The 21,184-nt window shown below is 42.6% G+C and overlaps 1 protein-coding gene across 1 annotated transcript; it reads left to right on the forward strand.

Annotated features, from left to right (window-relative positions):
• Window positions 1-7,353: 7,353 nt before the first annotated feature.
• Window positions 7,354-20,775, forward strand: LOC140733729 (calcium homeostasis modulator protein 4-like). Its single transcript, XM_073057438.1, has 2 exons — window positions 7,354-7,949; window positions 17,040-20,775. Exons 1-2 carry the CDS (start codon window positions 7,401-7,403, stop codon window positions 17,421-17,423), a joined length of 933 nt encoding a protein of 310 aa, XP_072913539.1. The 5' UTR covers window positions 7,354-7,400; the 3' UTR covers window positions 17,424-20,775.
• The last annotated feature ends 409 nt before the right edge of the window (window positions 20,776-21,184 follow it).

Consider the following 21,184-nt stretch of genomic DNA (forward strand, 5'->3'; position numbering starts at 1 on the left):
CTCCATAACCCTACTATCCATGCGCTTATTCAAACTCCTCTTTAACATTGAAATTGAGCTTGCATGCACCACTTGCACTGGCAGCTTGTTCCACTTCCTCATCACCCTCTAAGTGAAAGTGTTTCCCCTCATGTTCCCCTTAAACATTTCAGCTTTCATACTTAGCCTATGATCTCTACTTGTGGTCCCACCCAACCTCAGAAGAAAAGCTTGTTTGCATTACCCTATCTGTACCCTTCATAAAATGAGTAGACCTCATTCAAATCTCCCCTCAGACCTACTTTCCAAGGAATAAAACCCCAGCCTATTCAATCTATCATAGAAACATAGAAGGCCTACAGCAAATACAAGCCCTTCAGCCCACAATGCTGTGCTGAACATGTACTTACTTTAGACATTATCTAGGGTTACCCATAGCTCTCTATTTTTCTAACCTCCATGTATCTATCCAGGAGTCTCTTAAAAGACCCTATCGTATCCGCCTCCACCACCGTTGCCGGCAGCCTATTCCACGCACTCACCACTCTCTGCATAAAAAACTTACCCCTGACATCTCCTCTGTACCTACTTCCAAGCACCTTAAAACTATGCCCTCTCGTGCTAGCCATTTCAGCCCTGGGAAAAGGCCTCTGACTATCCACACGATCAATGCCTCTCATCATCTTATCCTTAGAACTCAGGATCTCTAGTCCCGGCACCATCCTTGTAAATTTTCTCTATACTCTTTAAATCCCAAAGACATATGGGTTAATAGGTTAATTTGGTCACATTGGTGTAACTGGGTAGCGACTGGGTTGGAAGGGTTTTTGAAGTAATTCATTACCCCTATGTTTGCTTGAGTATAACTTTTATTTCCCTAAGGAACTCTGAGTTCATCATACACTGAAAATACTTGTCTTCACTCGAAATACTAATTTTCCAGTGATCAATGCCACATCTGGAAAAAGCACACATCTTCAGGGAATCACTCAGACATTTTAGTAGACAGCATTGTCCCAAGAGATGGATCCTGAGAGAGAAGAACTGTCCACTTGTATCTGACACAGTGAATTTGTTACTTCATCCACAAGCACTGCCTGACCCATTGTCTATTATTATCTGTCACTATTTCAGATTTCCGTCATCTGCAGTTATTTAGACTTTGACTTACTGCCAGCTACTTACACAGCATCTCACACACGTGCTCTCTGACTAGGCAGCTGCCAAGAAAACAGCAGAGAAGGTCATTCTTCAGCAAACAGGTAAAAAAAACCACAATAAGCAAAAGAACACAACAAGAAAGGACAAAGATAAGATAAGAAAGGCCAGGAGTGGCACGGTGGTGTAGTGGTTAGCACAACACTTTACAGCACAAGCGACCCGGGTTCAATTCCTGCCGCTGCCTGTGAGGAGTTTGTACCTTCTCCCTGTGACCTCCGGGTGATCCGGTTTCCTCCCACAGTCCAAAAATGTACCGGTTGGTCAGGGTAAATGTCCCGAGTTTGAAGCAGGGGGATTGTGTGGCTCAAAGGGCCTATAAATAGCAATTGAAAAGTAGAAAAAAAACAATAAATAACAATGATTGAAGTCTCCTGCAATCAAAAGGAGACTGTGCAGGTGCTTGTTTTGTGAAGAGCTGATGATATTGTAAAGCTCTTCCAGTATATCCTTAGCACTCAGGAAGTGGGAATGGGTTGGGGTTAGACATAGGCTGTGATGATGAAAACAACAGTAAACCCCCTGAGCAGGCATCAACGTTCACAAGACAATATTAGTCCGTGTGCCCCACTCTGGGTTCAGAATGCCATTGTTGTTGCTTGCATGATTTGTTTCATGTTTTATTTCTCTTTCTCTGTTGGCACTGGGGGTTGGTCTTTTTTTTAATTGAGTTCTTTTGGGTTCCATACTCTGTGACTACCCGTGAGCAAACAAATCTCAAGGTTGCATAATTTTTACATGCTTTGATAATAAACGAACTTTGAAGCTTTGAATCTATTTACAAACAGTAAAATATTTGACCAAACATCTAAGTTCCCCCAAGTTTCACAAACTACAAAACTAAATATTCAATAAACAGATGCTCAGCTAAGACTGTGAGAGGAACATACCTTCCTGGTGGTTCTGTGAAGTGTGGCTGCAGACAAAGGAAAGAGAGAACAAGCCTCCTGCATGCTCTATTCTTTATACCCAGGGTGTTTGAAACCAGACGCAGAGCTGAGGTACTCAAGGCAACCAATAGGAAGAGCTGCTACAGACTTCAAATGGACCAATCAACGGCCGACATGGCAGAACCGGCATTCAAATGGCAAGTAAGCCACACCCCCGCATGGCAAGTACACTCGCAACAGGTCGGGAAACCTTGTGGTGATTTCCTATCAGTTCCATAAGATCACCAACATGAAGTCAAATTTTGCTGCCTGTGTCCTAACGTCGTATATCTCAGTCATTCTTTACCCCCATGTTTGCTTGAGTATATTTTATTTAGAGACACAACATGGTTACGGGCCCAACGAGCCCACGCTGCCTGATTATACCCATGACTAACCTAACACCTCCATGGGCAGTGAGAGGAGGAGGACTGGGATGTAGCAAAACCACAGAAAAGCCAACAGAAGCTCCAAAGACCTTATTCCTGGGAGAGGAAGGACCTTCGCCTAGAAGACGTATGAAGTCATGTGGTGAAAGCAGAGGCCACGGGGCCATTCAGCCTTTGGGCAAGGACTGAGGACTCTGGTGAACCGCTGTTGGCAGCCTACTCCCCTGTAGTGGGGTGATGGGCTTAGGAAGAGGGAGACTAATTAAACTACTAATCAAAAAGTCTTTGGACATTGGGAGGAAACTGGAATACCCAGAGGAAACCTACAGAGTGCTGAGGAGAACACACACACACTCCTTACAGGTAGCGCAGGAACTGAACCCAGATTGGTGGCACTACACTAACCATTATGTTCCCAGATCTTTAACTGTTACTTTTTGATGGATTAATCATTAATAATTAGTAATTGATTAACTATCCTGTGCATGATTCAACTCAGCATCTGCAGTGGCCGGGTGGCATGGTTGGAGATACGTCTCTCCCAAAGGACATGAAAGACGCTCCTTCACTCCACTAGTCTGCAGGTCACCGTTGGGCAGGCAGCAGCACCCGCTTAGCCCCACAATCAGGGTCTCGTGAAGCCACGGGAGCAGGTGGTGGATATGAGCAGCTGGAGCATATCACAAGTCCTGACGCCAGACAGACAATCTCTGAAGGGTATTGATAATGGCTGGGGTCACCCATCTGCCCAGAAGAAGGCAATGACAAACCACTTCTGTAGAAAAATTTGCCAAGAACAATGATGGTGATGGAAAAACCATGATCGTGCATGTTTTACGATACATAATAATGGTGATGTAGATAATAGACAATAGACAGTAGGTGCAGGAGTAGGCCATTTGGCCCTTCTAGCCAGCACCGCCATTCACTGTGATCATGGCTGATCATACACAATCAGTACCCCATTCCTGCCCTCTCCCCATATCCCTTGACCCCGCTATCTATAAGAGCTCTATCTAACTCTCTCCTGAATGCATTCAGAGACTTGGCCTCCACTGCCTTCTGGGGCAGAGCATTCCACATATCCACAACTCTCTGGGTGAAAAAGTTTTTCCGCATCTCTGTTCTAAATGGCCTACCCCTTATTCTTAAACTGTGGCCTCTAGTTCTGGACTCACCCATCAGCGGGAACATGCTTCCTGCCTCCAGCATGTCCAATCCCTTAATAATCTTATATGTTTCAATCAGATCCCCTCTCATCCTTCTAAATTCCAGAGTATACAAGCCCAGTCGCTCCAATCTTTCAACATATGACAGTCCCACCATTCCGGAAATTAACCTTGTGAACCTATGCTGCACTCCCTCAATAGCAAGAGTGTCCTTCCTCAAATTTGGAGACCAAAACTGCACACAATACTCCAGGTGGAGTCTCACCAGGGCCCTGTACAGCTGCAGAAGGACCTCTTTACTCCTATACTCAATTCCTCTTGTTATAAAAGCCAGCATGCCATTAGCTTTCTTCACTGCCTGCTGTACCTGCATGCTTGCTTTCATTGACTGATGTACAAGAACACCTAGATCTCGTTGTATTTCCCCTCTTCCTAACTTGACTCCATTTAGGTAGTAATCTGCCTTCCTGTTCTTGCCACCAAAGTGGATAACCTCACATTTATCCACATTAAACTGCATCTGCCATACATTTGCCCACTCACCTAGCCTGTCCAAGTCACCCTGCAGTCTCATAACATCCTCCTGACATTTCACACTGCCACCCAGCTTTGTATCATCAGCAAATTTGCTAATGTTACTTTTAATCCCTTCATCTAAATCATTAATGTATATTGTAAACAGCTGCGGCCCCAGCACCGAACCGTGCGGCTGTCCTTACCTCACCAACTCTACCAGACATCTGCCCTCCTCCAATTCTGGCATCTTGTGCTTCCTGAATTTGAGATGCTTCGCCATTCATGGAGATTCCTTTGTCTGCTGATGCATAAGCCCTTTCCAAACATTTTCCGCCTTTCTGTTTCCAACTTCGAAAATCAAAGTACTTCACTAAACTTAGAGTAACACAGAACGTGCTGGACGAGCTCAGCAGTTCATGCAGCATCTACAGAAGGGAACAAACTTGAAGATTCTGCCTAAGGCTCTCCATTGGACTAGGAAGTAAGGGGGAATGGGGCAGATTAGTTGGTGGGAAGGAACTGCCCACAGGCTGGCAGGAGTTCGGTGAGACCAGGTGAGGGGAAGGGAGGGGAGGGATGAATTAAGATCCCGGGAGGTCATTGGTGGAAGATGTGTTCCTTTTCAATGTGTTTGGGATCTATTGAGGTGCTGGTCTGCAACAGCACTCAAACTGCATTTTTTTTTTGCAACAGATGAGTTCCTGGAGCTCACGGGCCAGCCGCTTTGCGACATTCTCCAGGTGCTTCCGGGGTACGTCCTGCGTGGCCTTGTGGATGATCGATTCCAGGCCGGTGCTGCCAACAGAGGCATTATGGGAGAAGGAACATCAGGATTTTGCTGCGACGGTTGTACGGACGGAGGTCTCTGCAGCTGAGCAATCGCACTCTAGCTCTTTCTCTCGACAGTGAGTTTGCTGGCATTCCTTGAGTCAGAGAGTCTTGGGATGGAAACCGATGTGGCAGACTGTAATATCAAACACAAAGTACACTGCAGATGCTGTGTTCAAAGCAACACTGGAGGAACTCAGCAGGTCGGGCAGCATCCGTGGAAGTGAACAGTCAATGTTTCGGGCCGAGACCCTTCAACAGAACTGAAGAGGGAAGGGGCAAGGGCCCTATAAAGAAGGTTGGGGGAGCGTGGGAAGGAGAAGGCTGGTAGATGCCAGGTGAAAAACCAATAAGATGAAAGATCAAGGGGTGGGGAGGGGAAGCAGGGAGAGGATAGGCAGGAGAGGTGAAGAAGGAATGTAAGGGAAAAGCACTATGGGTAGTAGAAGAAAGCAGAATCATGAGAGAGGTGATAGGCAGCTGGAGGAGGAGGCAGAGTGAAACTGGGAAGGGGGAAGGGAGAGGGAGGGAATTACTGAAGGTTGGAGAATTCAATGTTCATGCCAAGGGGCTGGAGACTACCCAGACGGTATATGAGGTGTTGCTCCTCCAACCTGAGTTTGTATGGTTGGAGGCCATGTATGGACATATCCGAATGGGAATGTGAAGCAGAGTTGAAGTGGGTGGCAACCGGGTGATCCTGTCTGTTGTGGCGGATGGAGCGGAGGTGCTCGATGAAGCGGTTCCCCAATCTGCGTCGGGTCTCGCCGATGTAGACGAGGCCACACCAGGAGCACCAAATGCAACATATGATCCCAACAGATTGTAATATCATAACAGTGACTGTCAGTTTCCCCCAGCTGTAAAAATGGGTGACATATCTCTGTGCCTTGTTAGTGAGAGAGAGAGAGAAGCATGTCAAACTGTCGGGTAAACCAGACCAAACATCAGAAAGGGGAAGAAATATGATTAAAGTGACTTTGACTGTGAAATGATTGTTGGTACCAAACAGCGTGGTTTGAGTATCGCAGTAACTGCTGATTTCCTGAGATTTTCACACACAACAGTTTCTAAAGTTTAGAGAATGGTGCAAAAAACAAAAAACATCCAATGAGCAGCAACTTTGAGGGTGAAAAAGCTTTGTTAATGAGAGAGGTCAGAGAAGAATGGCCAGACTGGTTCAAGTAGACAAGGAGGCAACGGTAACTCAAATAACCACATGTCACAACAGTGGTGTGTAGAAGAGCATCTCTGAACACACATCAGTTTGAACCCTGAAGTGGTTGGGCTACGGCAATGAAGACCATGAACCACGAGGTACTGAATAAAGTGGCCACTGAATGTATAACTATTGCCAAATTTTGTCTGACAATGTTCCTGCAGTTGGCCTTACTGTTTCAATATAATTAAAAATATATTTTAAAATACAATTTCAATATAAATTGCTGCTATTTAAACAGTGTTACTCATTAATTAAGAATTGGAAAAGTGTAAGCAACACTGGACAACAAAGGTTTTGCTTCCTGAATACTTTTGGGTGTAACTTATGGATATTGGGCTGCAGATCATGAAAACCACCATGAAAGTTCCCTATCTCACACCAGTATGTTGAACTTGCTTGTATTGGTCCACAATTCACAGAGATCATTAGGATAGGCAATTTGAAGAACTTCTAGTGGGACTGGAGAAAATCACATGGAAGGCATTCAAGTATGTTGTTGAAAATTTTTTCGGCAACTACAGAGCATCAAACTACGTGCAGCTGATTGACAACAAGCTTCAAGCATACAAAACTATGAAGTGCATCATGGTCACTAAAGATTCATTTTCTATGTTCCCATTTAGACTTTTTCCCTGCAAATCTTAGCGCTGTTAGTGACGAGCACGGTGAAAGGTTTCACCGGGACACTGTGACCATGGAGTAATAGTATCAGGGCAACTGGAATCCATCAATGCTGGCTGATTATTGTTGGACACTTAAGTGAGAAGCCTCAGAGATTGAGCACAAATGAAAATCAACACAACATTTTTAGCTTAGTTGAACAATTGCAAAATATCAGCACATATAGTGCAATTAATCATATTATATTCAACAGGAAGCAACTCTGTCGAAAAACATTGGTCTCCAGTGTAATTAGTAAAAAAAAAAGTAGAATCACAAAATAGATATTAAACATAAAATACCAAAATCTAGAAGACAAACTAATTTGTCCTCTGCAGATTATACAACAGTATTGTAAAGTGATTTCAACAAAGGAAATGATGTTGCATTTACTTCGGTCTGATTTGGAAACTCAACCATGAGCTGAGGACACTATAGTAGCATTTACTTGTAGTGTCAGGTGAAGACAGTCAAATTTGTTTTTACAACAATGGTGCTTTCTAATCTCTTGTCATTTTTTGAAAGCAAACGGACAACAATTCTATTGACGTTGACTTCTCTGGCAACAGTGTTAGGACAGCAAGCATTTTCATTCTTTGCATTCAACTGTCCGTGCAAACCAACAATGAATCTATATTATGGTCTGGCTTTTAGTACGGTTCCTGCCCTGGCGTTGCTGATTATCGGATTTTCCATTAACAATCTGACCTGGAAACTAATAATGAGTTTAAGAAAGGGCCCAGGTTTACTGAACAAAAATTGCAAGTTAATCTGCTACGTCCTTGTCAGCATAATTTTAACATCCCTGGTTGCACCAGTAACCTGGCTAGCTGTTACTCTTCTGAACGGCTTGTATTACAGTTGTGCCATGAGTGAGTTTTTATCAGTTGACAGCTGGAACATTTTTGAGAATATGAGTCTTCATGATCGGAAGATCATTCTTGCTCGCTTTCCCTGTCCAAAGGCGAAAATTACAGGGATAAAGAACATCAGCGATCTAAGAATTGAAGGCAATAATACTCTTCTGTTTCAGTCACAGGTAGGCCGGGTTCGCACAAACATTTGCTTTACGTTGTAGTGTTAATGTTGATTCCAGGCAATAAAAATGCAATAAGTCCTTCATTTCTTAAACTATACTGTATATCTTTTTTATTTAATCTGTATTTCTAATTATTCATTAAAGTTGCATTGCCATTGCTTAGCAAGCTTATAAAAATAAATGAATATTGAAAGAATGAATTAAATTAATTAAGTTATTATAAGTAGGTGACCAGAACGGCATTTCTATACTAAGAAATATTACTGCTGAAAAACTAACTCACGGCTTTATATCACATAGACTAGACTACTGAAATGGACTTTTTACTGGCTTTCCAGTTCAATTCATTCAGAACACAGTTATTAGACTTTTAGACCAGGATGAGGGAACATATCACTCCATACTAGCTACTCTGCATTTACTTCTTACTCTTTTAGAATCAATTTTAAAGTTCTTGTTTTTAAAGTTCTCAATGGTCTGGGTCAGAGTATATCACAAAATCTCATTTGTTCATAATCCTGTACAAGCTTCTTCCGCTGGTCTCTTAAGCTTAAGCTATCTCTCCCAAAAGAAAATTGGCAGGTCAACTTTTCTTTTTGAACTATGCTCCTAAACTGTGGAACTCAATATCAAAAACTATAAGGGATACAGACTCAGCTGACACTTTTAAAGGCCAGCTTAAAACCTATTACTTTAACCTTGCTTTTAACTAATATAATGTTGTCTTCTGTTTTTCTGTTTACATATCCTATTGTAAAGCACTTTGAACTATGTTTGTATGAAAAGTGCCCTATAAATAAGTTACGATCATTAGCTTTTACATTCTCAGTTGATGAGATTACTAGTAATTTTGATAACACACTGGTGGCTACAGGAAGACTTAATTAAGTAACCGACTAGGTCCTGGTTACAGGATAAGTGATTATCCACAGGCCTGACAGCAAATACTGTTTTCTATTACACCAATGAGTGCATGCAATGGCATGCAAGTGAAATCTCTGAAACATGGGTATGGTCACTGCTGTATCCCTTGTCTTTCATCATCATTATCATCAATAAATGCCATGTTGTATGATGTAGATGATCATGGTCTTTCCATGACCATGATAGCTCGTGGCAGTTTTTTCCTCAGAACTGGTTTGCCATTGCCTTCTTCTGGGCAGTGTCTTTACAAGACGGGAACCCCCAGCCATTATCAGTACTCTTCAGAGGTTGTCTGCCTGGCATCAGTAGTCATCAGGACTTGTGATGTGCACCAGCTGCTCATACGATGATCAACTACCTGCTCCCAGGCTAAGTAGGTGCTACACCTTGCCCAAGGGTGACCTGCTGACTAGTGGAGGGAAGGAGTGCCTTACACCTCCTTTGGTAGAGACGTATTTCCCCCAAATGTTAAACTGGGGGTTGCTAGATGATATGGCTCAAAGGGCCTGTAGAGTCAATTTCATACTTTATCTCAATAAATAAATAAATTCATTATTAGTCAAAACATTGAGCTAGAATATATCCTTGAGTCTGGTGGGACGTGCTTTCAGGCTTTTGTATCTTCTGCCTGATGGGAGAGGGGAGAAGAGAGAATGACTAGGCTGGGTAGGGTCTTTGATATGTGGAAACCATAGAAAGGGTGCAGAGGAGATTTACAAGGATGTTGCTTGGATTGTAGAGCATGCCTTATGAGAATAGGTTGAGTGAATTCGGCCTTTTCTCCTTGGAGCGACAGAGGATGAGAGGTGACCTGATAGAGTTGTACAAGATAATGAGAGGCATTGATCATGTGGATAGTCAGAGGCTTTTCCCCAGGGCTGAAATGGCTAGTACGAGAGGGCATAGTTTTAAGGTGCTTGGAAGTAGGTACAGAGGAGATGTCAGGGGTATCTTTTTACGCAGAATGGTGAGTGTGTAGAATGGGCTGCTGGTGACGGTGATGGAGGCAGATACGACAAGTTCTTTTAAGAGACTCCTGGATAGGTACATGGAGCTTAGAAAAATAGAGGGCTATAGGTAAGCTTAGTAATTTCTAAGCTAGTGACATGTTTGACACAACTTTGCGGACCGAAGGGCCTGTATGGTGCTGTGGGTTTTCTATGTTTCTGTGATTCCAATATCAATGGACTCTACACTTTCAAGGACTCTATGACTCAAGTTCTTAATATTATTCATTTACTTATCTATTATTATTGTTGTATTTTTATTTTTCTCATCTCAAGCTGGTAAAACCTGAGGTATGGGCATAGCCAAGCACACTTATTTCTCAATTGATAGGAATTTTCAGACTAGTTTAATGGTGTTTAGTCTTGTGGCTTTCTGGAGATTAACATAAATATTGCTGTGTAGCCCTAATTATTTAACGCTATTGTGTAGTGACTTTGGGATTTGTAGTTATTACTTTTGGAACAATGTTCATGTTCCATCATCTTTCATTTTCATGTTTTAACTCAGCGTATTTCTGATCTTTTTCACTTATTGATTTCTGTAAGTTATGTGTGTTTGGAATGGCTAAATCTAGTAAATAAGTTGTTCTTGCTTGTTTACCCTGAATTATTATACCCAGATGGTTATCATGGATTGTCCTATCTGTAATAATGGATTGGTTGTAAAATAATTTGTAGGCTCTGACTCCAAAACTGGATCAGGTTTGTATTTTTAGTCAGGTATGGTGTTTTTTATGAATTTGTATTTTAAAGCAAGATTTTGGTGAATGACGTTTGCCACTTGAGTGGTGCCTGTGGAAATAATCAGACTGAGTTAGACTGCTGCAGGGTTCGGTATTGCGTTGGATTGCTTCTGGATTCTCTTGGCATTTTCTGCAGTTATGTCTTGAATTTGAGGTCTTTTATTATGCATTTTGATAACTTTTTTTGTGTTAACAACCTGGTCCTGTATTGCCTCAAGATACCCTTCTGTTTCTGGGAAGAGGTCTCCAACTCTTAGCCAAGCATTCTATGCTTCCTTGTTGACATCTAGTCTGCTCAGATTATTATTATTATCATTGTCATTTGTATTTGCAGTTTGTCCTCTTTTGCACATAACTTATTTGCCAGTCTTTGTGTGTAGTTTTTCATTGATTCTATTGTACTTCTTTGTTTTACAAAGAAAATGAATCTCAGGGCACATGGTGACATATAGATACTTTGATAATAAATTTACTTTGGACTTTGATCCTACATTCTTATTGAAAACTTTTAAGTGAGATGGTTTTGTTTAAATAAATAAATATATTTTCATTCTCAATTTCTGAAAGTAAAATAAAATAGGGAACTTCATCATGAGAGTTGCCTGAAACACATGCAACCTCATTATTTAGCACATATCCTGGACCTCAAATTTAACGGAAAATTGGGTTTTGGTCTCTTGCCTATTACAAAAGAAAAATTACCGGTACACTTAACTGGCTTCTGCCATTTGACTTCCAAACTGCTGTACAAGAAATAATGCAGAGAGAAAATACAAGTATTGCAGGAAGAGTCAGACTTAATATTTTAAACAGAATAGTAAACATGAGGGCACAGCCTCAGAATAGAGGGACATCCCTTTAGAATGGAGATTGGGAAGATTTTTTCCTCCAGAGGGTGGTGAATCTGTGGAATTCATTACCACAGACGGCAGTGGAGGCCATGTCATTAGGTATATTTAAAGTGGAGGTTGATAGATTCTTGATTAGTCAGGGTGTCAAAGGTTACAGGGAGAAAACAGAAGACTGGGGTTGAGAGGGATAATAAATCAGCCATGATGGAATAGCAGAGCAGATTTGATGGGCCAAATGGCTCAATTTTGCACCTGTGTCTTATGGTCAGAATAAATTGGAATCAGAATCAGGTTTAATATCACCAGCATGTGTCATGAAATTTGTTAACTTTGTGTCAGCAGTACAATGCAATACATGATAAATATTTTTAAAAATGAATGACAGTAAGTATATATATTTATATCAAATAGATAAGTTAAATTAAGTAGTGCTAAAACAGAAATTAAAAGAAATGTAGTGGGGTAGTATTCACGGGTTCAATGTCCATTCAGAAATCGGATGGCAGAAGGGAGGAAGCAGTTTCTGAATCGTTGAGTGTGTGCCTTCGTACTCCTGTATCTCCTCTCAGTGAGAACAGCCATGTCCTTGGTGGTGTTTAATGATGGACGCTGCCTTTCTGAGGCACCGCTCCAAAGTGTTTTGGGAGGCTAGTGCCCGTGATGGAGCTGACTAATTTTACAACTCTCTGCTGCTTCTTTCGACCCCCCCCCCCCCCAACCACCAACCATACCAGACACCGATGCAGCCAGTTGAAATGCTCCCCATGGTACATCTATAGAAGTTTTTGACTGTTTTGGATGACAAACCAAACCTCCTCAAACTCCTAATGAAATATAGCCCCCTTTTTTTTTGCCTACTTTTAGTTACATCGATGTGCTGGGACTAGGTTAGATCCTCAGAGATGTTGACACCCAGGAACTTGAAACTGCTCACCCTTTCCACTTGTGATCCCTCTATGAGGACAGGAGCGTGTTCTCTCTTCTTAAACTTTCTGAAGTCCACAATCAGTCTTTGGTCTTACTGACATTGAGTGCAAGGTTGTTGCTGTGACACCACTCAACCAGCTGGTATATTTTGCTCCTGTATGCTCTTTCGTCTCCATCTGAGATTCTGTCAACGATGGTTGTATCAACAGGAAATTTATAGGTTTTCTAGGATAGAGTTCACAGTCAGACTGAAGTTGCACATTTCTCTGTATAGCAACATTGTGATGCGCCTAGTGTGGTAGTGTAGAGGGTTGTGCTTGTCACTCTCACTTTCAGCTTACACCACTGGCTAGCAGTCTCATAAAAAGGAGAAATGAACGTGTAGTCTCTCCCTGCCAGTACATAGCCTCTCCAACAGCCAGCCTCACATAGTGCCTCCTCACTGGTGACAAGTGGAAACTGGACTCCTTTTGGATTTAGGCTGAACTACACAGGACGGGGAGGAGGTCTGGCCCCTGCACACGTTGTACACAGACTCACCGGCGTGTGGACACGCCCTGGTGCTCGTGAACCAGATCCCCAGCATGGATAAATAGCCCCATTGCCTCGTGGGTGGCCTTGGGAGAGACGAGGGCTACGGGAGTAAACCCAGACAGCAAATCTGGAGCAGAGCCCGTAAGGTAGCAGGACGTCACTGAACATCCTTCCAGACCCTCCTGCAGCCAAGCTGGTGTGAAACGTATTGTTTTCCTTTCTACTACGCTGGTGAGGCCGAGAGAGCAATCTTGATGACTGGGCATCTCAGGACCTGCATACCTTCTGCCCAGGCTTGTGATGGTGATGATTGTCCTTCAAGACAGATAGATGCCAACCAACATTGAATAGTCTCATATCTAGTAAATAATGCTCTGCTTTTCTAATTCTCTTAACAAATCAATAACTTTACTCTGATAAGAGAATTATGCTTCATTTTCCATTTGATGTGCACAGTTGGATTGTTCACTAGAAACTTGCACATCTATAGAATACTTTTTCATCAGTTAATTTTCAATAGATTTCAAAGGTACATTTAATGTCAGAGAAATGTATACAATATAGATCCTGAAATTCTTTTTCTTTGCAACATTCATGAAAACAGAGGAGTGCCCCAAAGAATGAATGACAGTTAAATGTTAGAACCCCAAAGGCCCCCCCCCACGCATAAGCAGCAGCAAAGCAACGATCCTCCCCCCCCCCCCACAACCAGTGAAAAAGCTTCGGCACCCCCACCGAGCACTCAAGTGTGCAACAAGGCATCAATAAAGACACAGACTTGCAGTACCCCAAAGACTATTGTTCACCTGGTTTTCAACACACCACAGGTTCTCTCTCTCCCCAATAAGGGAAAAAGAGGTGTCCCTGTTTCACAGCGAGAGGGGAGACATAACAAACAACTTGCTGATTTGTGGTGTTAAGAGTCTGTCGTGTCACTTTTCCCGAGCTCTGTGCCCAAAGAACTCGGGTCTCCGAGCACACAGCCAGCAGCCAGCTTGCTGTTTTCGATCTTCCACGTACTCCCACGACACCTCAGGCTAAGAAATGACAGTTGTAAATTAATGCAGACAACTGCGAGCTTTGTACTTCGGCAGGACCAACCAGGGTAGGCCTTATGCAGTGAACAGTAGGGCACTGTGGAGCGTAGTTGAACAAATGGATCTAGGAATACAGGTCCATAATTCATTGAAAGTGGCATCGCAGATAGATAGAGTTGTAACCAAAGCTTTTAGCCCATTGGCCTTCATAAATCAACGTATTGAGTACAGGAGAAGGGATAATATGCTGAAAGTGTATAAGACATTGATGAGGGCTAATTTGGAGTATTTTGTGCAGTTTAGACCACCTACCTACAGGAAAGATGCAAATAAGGTTGAAGGAGTGCAGAAAAAAATTACAAAAACGTTGCCGGGTCTGGAGGACCCAAGCTCGAAAGCTAGATTGCATAGAACAATTGAATAAGGAAAGATTCTTTAGAACGTAGAAGATTGAGGGGACATTTGATAGAGGTATACAAAATTATGAAGGGTATAGATAGGGTAAATGCAAGCAGGCATTTGGATGGGACTACAACTAGAAGTCATGGGTTAAGGGCAAAAGGTGAAGTGTTTAAGGGGAACTTGAGGGGAAACCTCTTCACTACGAGGGTCATGAGAGTGTGGAATGAGCTGCCAGCACAAGTGGTGCATGCAAGCCTGATTTCAACGTTTAAGAGAAGTTTGGATAAGTACATGGATGCTAGTGGTATGGAGAGCTCTGGTCCCAGTGCAGATCGGTGGGACTAGGCAGTATTATATGGCTTGGCACAGACTTCATGGGCCAAAGGGCCTGTTTCTGTGCTGCATGACTCTATGAATCTATGAATGCTAAGGAAAAGTTAAATCACAGAAAAAATTAAACCTTTGTAATCAGACAAGGTTAAAGTAAAGATAACTTCTTCTGCTCTATCCTCAGATGCCCTCAGATGTCCTCAGAATGGTCCATGAATCCTCATTATTCCTTTTATTTCACTATTTGACTTGTAATTTATAGTAGTTTATGTCTTTGCTCTGTCTTGTTGTGCAAAACAACAAATTTCACATCATCCAGACAGTGATAATAACCTGATTGTGATTTTGAGGCAAAATTTAAGTCTGATGGCATTGGAGCCTTCTCTTTCTGAAAGGATAAATCTTAGAAACAAACACGAGTGATATTAAATGGGAAAATGGTCTGTTAACACTAATTTCACACCACCGTGCAATGTCAAAATTGCTCTCCATAATCCATCTTCAACCTAACAGCATGAACATCATTTCTCTAACTACTGGTAATTTCTTTCCCATTTCCCTTTTCTCTTTTTCTATTTCCCAATTCTGACTCTCCTCTTACCCTTTCTCCTCTCCTCTCCTGTCTTTCACCTCCCTCTGGTGCCCTCCCTCCTTCCCTTTCTCCCATGGTCCATTCTCCTCTCCTATCAGATTCCTTCTTCCTCAGCCCTTTACTTTTTCCACCTATTGCCTCCCTACATCTTACTTCATCCCCCACTCACCTTCCCCCTCACATGGTCTGAGCAATCACCTGCCAGCTTGTAATTCCTCCCCTTCCCCCATCTTACTTTAGTATACCACCCCCCCCCCCCCCCGTTTCTTTTGATGAAGGGTTGTTGGCCATGATGGGTCTAAAATATGGAAGAAAACATTGAACTCGAATGGATCAAGGACAGTGGAAATAGTCTGATTAATTGTCTTTGTTCCTGCTACGTGCTTAGAGATGGAGGCTGTCATTTTGTGGAAATGTTTTACATCCTCCATTTTGTGAGATGGAGTTGCTTTGCTTTCAGAGTCTTAAAGTAGACACAATGATATTTCAGGTAATCTGTGCGTCTAGAGATGATTTCCAAATAAGAAGTTATTTGTGAGGTGTTCTTTGATATAACATAACATGCAGGTTTGTGAATACAGGGGCTGGTGCCTGTCTGGAGTGATGTGAGCTGGTTACTGAAGAGAACAAAGAGCCATAAATTATCAACTGTCACTTGCTGGGAAGAGGGCAGTAAATGGATGCAGGTCTGGAGCAGAGCCAATAGAAAGGTATTAAAGGTCAATCAGATGACCTACAGCCAATGACACTAGAATGCAGTGAGGAATTGGTAAGGAACGAGTATAAAAGTGGACCCTTCAAGTGTGCTATCAGCAAAAACTCTCTCATAAGACCCACCATTGCAACAAAGAACCCCCATGCCAGGGGGTGGGTGAAAAAAGGATTGATCATCTGGCCAATGGAGATGCCCTATTTCGGTGTTATAAATTGGAGAAGTGGTCTGAGTGAGTATCGGTACAGAGGGAACAGTAGAATTCATGTTTTAAAATGTTGGTCCGGAGGTCAACATAGTTACATTGTTATTTGTGCAGAGACAATAAAGTGAGAGCTTCGATTAATTACAAGTTGCTAAGTGAGTTTCCTAACCGAACAGTCAACAGGATGTTGGCGCAAAACGGCAAGAGTTTATTCCTTTCCATAGGTGCTATCTGACCTGCTGAGTTCCTCCAACATTTTATATGTTGGTCTGGTATTCTAGCATCTTCAGAGTCTCTTGTGCTTAAAATCCAAAATGTGTTGATCAGACATAATGTTGATAAACATGATGCCCCCTGTAGTGGGGAGGTCTAGGACCAGAGGATGCAGCTTCAGAATAGAAAGACATCTCTTGAAAACAGAGATGAGGAGGAATTTTTTTAGCTGTAGGGTGATGAATCTGTGGAAATCGTTGTCATAGATGCCTGCGGAAGTCATTGGGCATATTTAAGTGGGAGTTTGATAGATTCTTGATTATTAAGGGGATCAAAGGTTATAGGAAGAAGGCAGGAGGTTGGGGTTGAGAGGGGTAATAAATCAGCCATGATGGACTAGCAGAACAGCCTTGATGGGCCAAATGGCTCAATACTGCTCCTATGCCCTTATGATCTTATGGTCTTATAATCAATCATCCACTGTTGCACTCATTTATATCGCTTTGCATGGACCCAATTCCATTAGTTCTCTGTTGGCAGAAATACCGGCCCCATACAATTTAAAACATGAATGCCTTCATATTAACGTTTCCAACATTTCCTTTTTATGTAGGTGGCTGGTTGGATCTTGATCGCCTGCGTGACCATCGCTGCTTTCCTGACCATCTGCATTCCAAGATTCTGCTCTCCGCTCAGCTTCCTGCACCTAAGCTACTGGGCTCAGTACCTAGAAAGTGAAAACACTCTCTTTCAAGAGACATCCAAAAAGCATTCCCAACTATTTGCGTTGAAGCACATCAAGAAGTTCTTCGGCTTTACATCAAAAGAGACAGAAATAAAGAAAATCTGCTTGCCTGCCAGGAAAGACTGGACAATGGTCTCGGGCATAAATATGTTTACTAAAGTGGAGAACGACTTCTGTCAGTACAGTCTCCTGCATACGTGGGCTGATGAGTCAACTCCAAGTGGCCAATATATTCCAGTTGACGATGAATAATCAAGGATCAAGGATCATCTTTATTCAGCACCCATGCCATCCTCTGCCTGTGACACTCCTTCTCTGCCACCGGCCCCACACCCCTCCCACAGCGTTCCACCCCCACCATTCCTAACATTCTTTGCTCCTGCCGGATTTACAAACTCGCTCTCCGCTCCATGTTGACAAATACAGTGCTGTTGAAAACTCTTAGGCACCCTCGCTATTTGTATGTGCCTAAGACTTTTGCACAGTACTGTACATTTACATGTATTAGGAATTTGCTGTGCTGTGTTGGTCAGGGAGCTCATGTAACAAAAGCAACTACATTCAACAATTACAAGAATAAATAATTAGGTAAAAAATAAAGTACAGATATTGGATAAAATATACTTAAATACATAAAATGCATAACTTACAAAGAAGACATAAATACATATATGCTACATACATAATACAAAAATACATAGCAACTACATAAAATATACATATATCTCAACATGCATTTACATTGTAAACAGCATTATAAAATGTGGTTTAAAGTGTTTACAGTGCAGTGACTGAGGTAATAGATATAGTGGGGTTGAGGGACTACTAAAATGACTGATCAGATAAACTGCCTATGGGGAACAAATTTAAGATGGTGTGGTTTTGGTTTTAATAGCTCTATGGGTTTTCCAGAGGGAGCTTTTGGAAAAGGCAATTTGCAGGGTGAGTAGTATCTGCAATGATTTTTCCTGCTCACTTTTTCCTCCTGGACCCACTCAAGTCCCGCAGTGCTGGTAGACTGCAGCCAACGACCTTTACAGCTGACCTGACAGCTCACTGTAGATTTTGTATACTGTGAGAGGATGCTGCACCAACCCACACAGTAATGGCTGACGTGAGAATGCTCTCCGTGATGGAGGTGTAGAATTGCACGAGGATATTCTGGGCAAGATGGAATTTTACTAACTGTTGCCAGAAGTACAGACCTGTGTAAAAGTCCTAGGCACTTACATTTAGCTAGGGTGCCTAATATGTTTGCACAGTACTGTGTTGGTCAACGTGGAGCGGAGAGCAAGTTTGTAAATCTGGCAGGGGCAAAGGATATTGGGAATGGCAAGGGTGGGAAGCTGTACATCCTTGGCTGAGCGTTTTTTTTAAATGAAGGCAATATGGTTCTCCCACAGGTCCTACAAAATAGTGATGCCCAGAGACCTGAAAGTTGAAACAGTGCTAATGCAGAGTTGCAGATGATGAGTCAGTGGAGAGGAGGCACATTTCTCCTGAGGTTGATATGCATCTCCGTGGTATTGTGGGCATCCCGTTCCAAGTAGTTTTTATTGCACTAAGCGGAGCTGAATGCATTAATACATTTAGGTCAACACATTCCTGTCGATCCAATCTCAGTAATTACACCAAGGTTATCCCTGCTGCCAACTCTGCTACAGCCCTCACTAATAGTTTGGAAGAATCCTTTGATGGGTTGGGATGAAGCTAGAGCATTATGTCCCACTAGCAAGGTAGCAGAACCAAATCTAATTTGACTGTCCTTGCAGCACCAAGTCCTAACTTAAGAAGCAAAGAAGAATCCATTATTGGTGGGCTGTATGCAATGATCTAAAGAAAAACAAAATTTTGAGGCTTGCAAGCCATGACCCCCATTGCAGCCACAGGACCAGGACAAAGAAGATCATAGATGACTAAATTCCTGCCTGAACCCCCTTACTTGAATGTTTTTGAGGTCAGGCAGTTGCCCTGCTCCCTCAAGCCCACCTCAGAAATGTGGGCATGGGAGCTGGACCTGATCTTTATTTTTTATTATGTAATTCTTTATCATTCTTGAATGTTGCTTTTGTTACATGCTGCACTCTGGCCAACACACTCCAGCAAAGTTTGAATACATGTAAATTGAATACAGATTAAATTGATCCTTGATCCTTGACAAGACTTCAGCCAAGATGATGATGATTTTTTCTGCTACAAGTAAAGACTTTTGGTGCTTAAATAACAAGTTTGAAGCTTAAATTAGCACTTGAATACAAGAACACAAGAAATAAGAGCAGATCATTCTGCCCTTGTGCTTGACCCCTGGAGCTGAGTGGGAGAGTCTAGAACCAGAGGGCAAGCCTCAGAATAGAGGGATGTCCCTTAAGAACAGAGATGAGAAATATCTTTAGCTAGGGCTGGTCAATCTGTGGAATTCTTTGCCACAAAAGCTGGTGGAGGCCAAGTCATTGGGTATTCATTGGGTAAAGCAGAGATCGATAGGTTCTTGATAAGTAAGAGCATCTGTGATCAATATTCAGTGACCAGGGCCAGGGGTCTTTTTTTGCCAAGCTACGCTTTCTAATCTAGCTCAAAGAGTTGTCCTTGAGTAAGTTAAACTTCCAACTAATTTTTTCTGTTTAGCTTCTTGTTGTAAACACGAGGCAGTTTTCAATTCTTAATGTAAATGGCAATCTGAAGTTAAAAGAACAGCTTTGCAGATGGACAATATTGCCTATAGAACACAGACTGATGACCCACAGTACAGGGCTGGTGGCTCAAGAGATATAGTATAAGACAATGGAGTTATGTTAATTGGCTTGTATCAAACTAGTGTTATGATACCAGCCCCCTCCTTTGCGAGAATCGCAAGAGCCCTAGTGAAGGGGGGGGGGGTCAATGACCCAAGAGAGAGAGAGACGTGCTGAATAGACACAGGAAATGGGAGAGAGAGAGAGAGACGTGCTGAATAGACACAGGAAATGGGAGAGAGAGAGAGAGACGTGCTGAATACCACATTCCACCGGGAAGCAGAATAAAGCGACCCTGACTATTGTCTCATGAAGACCACGTGTAAAGCCCTCGGGCAAAGTGGGCTGGTTGAGAGAGAGATTGACACCTGCGATCCCGTGAGGAAGTATAAAGGAGGGTCTGGGGGGGGACGACCCCTTCAGACGCACCAAGGAGACACGATAGCGATCCCGTTGTAGCGGGAAGCCATTTTGAAGGAAGCCACGTGCATTAGATTCCGAATCGGGAGTCTGTGGCTAGAATCACAGACAATCACTTTTAACTAACAACAGGAAAGCCTGCTCTCCTGATTCCACAGCTTTGCTTCGTAAGGACCTGGGCAAGTGTTCCTTTTCTCACCAATCTCTCTCTCTCTCTCCAACACGGGAAACTCAGCGGTTCCCAGAAGGCTGAAGCCTGCCGACTTTTGAATGACTGTTATATTTTTCCAAATGGACAAGATATTATCCCCTAGACAACGATAGAGCTTATTTCTGATTGATCATTACTATACCTGCGCTTTAGATTGAGTATTGACGACTTATGGTATCTGAATGTTTGTATCAACCTTCCTTTTTGTGCCCCTTTATGAATAAAAACGTTTAAAATGGTACCATCAGACTTCAGTGGACCTCTCTATCTTTGCTGGTAAGTGATCCAGTTACAGGATACGTAACAACGTGGGTGCCTCGTCTCGAGATTTGAAACTTAATTGGGAGGGCAGTGAATCGGGTTTGTAAGTCAAAAAATAAATAAATAAATAAAATTGGATCTGGTACGCGGGTAGCCAGACGGGAAACCAGCAAAGATGGACGTGGATGAATTTATGAAAAACCCGACTGTGGAGGCGCTAGAGGCGACCACCAAATCAGACTTGTTAAATTTGGCGAAGGGATTGGACCTCACAGAAGTGAGGTCGTCCATGAAAAAGCGGGAGGTGCGAGGGGTCATAACTCGGTATTACATTGGGAAGAAAGTGTTCGGAGCTGAGGTCTTGGAAAATATCCCTGAAAAAGTACCAG

Source organism: Hemitrygon akajei, chromosome 9 (genome assembly GCF_048418815.1).
Source record: "Hemitrygon akajei chromosome 9, sHemAka1.3, whole genome shotgun sequence".
In the NCBI taxonomy this organism is placed as follows: Eukaryota; Metazoa; Chordata; class Chondrichthyes; order Myliobatiformes; family Dasyatidae; genus Hemitrygon; species Hemitrygon akajei.

What these genes read in the sequence shown, in the direction of transcription:
- LOC140733729 (XM_073057438.1), top strand. Translation starts at nt 7,401, where the DNA reads ATGGTGCTTTCTAATCTCTTGTCATTTTTTGAAAGCAAACGGACAACA. An exon ending in CTCTTCTGTTTCAGTCACAG is followed by an intron (nt 7,950 to 17,039) that starts GTAGGCCGGGTT and finishes CTTTTTATGTAG; the next exon opens with GTGGCTGGTTGGATCTTGAT.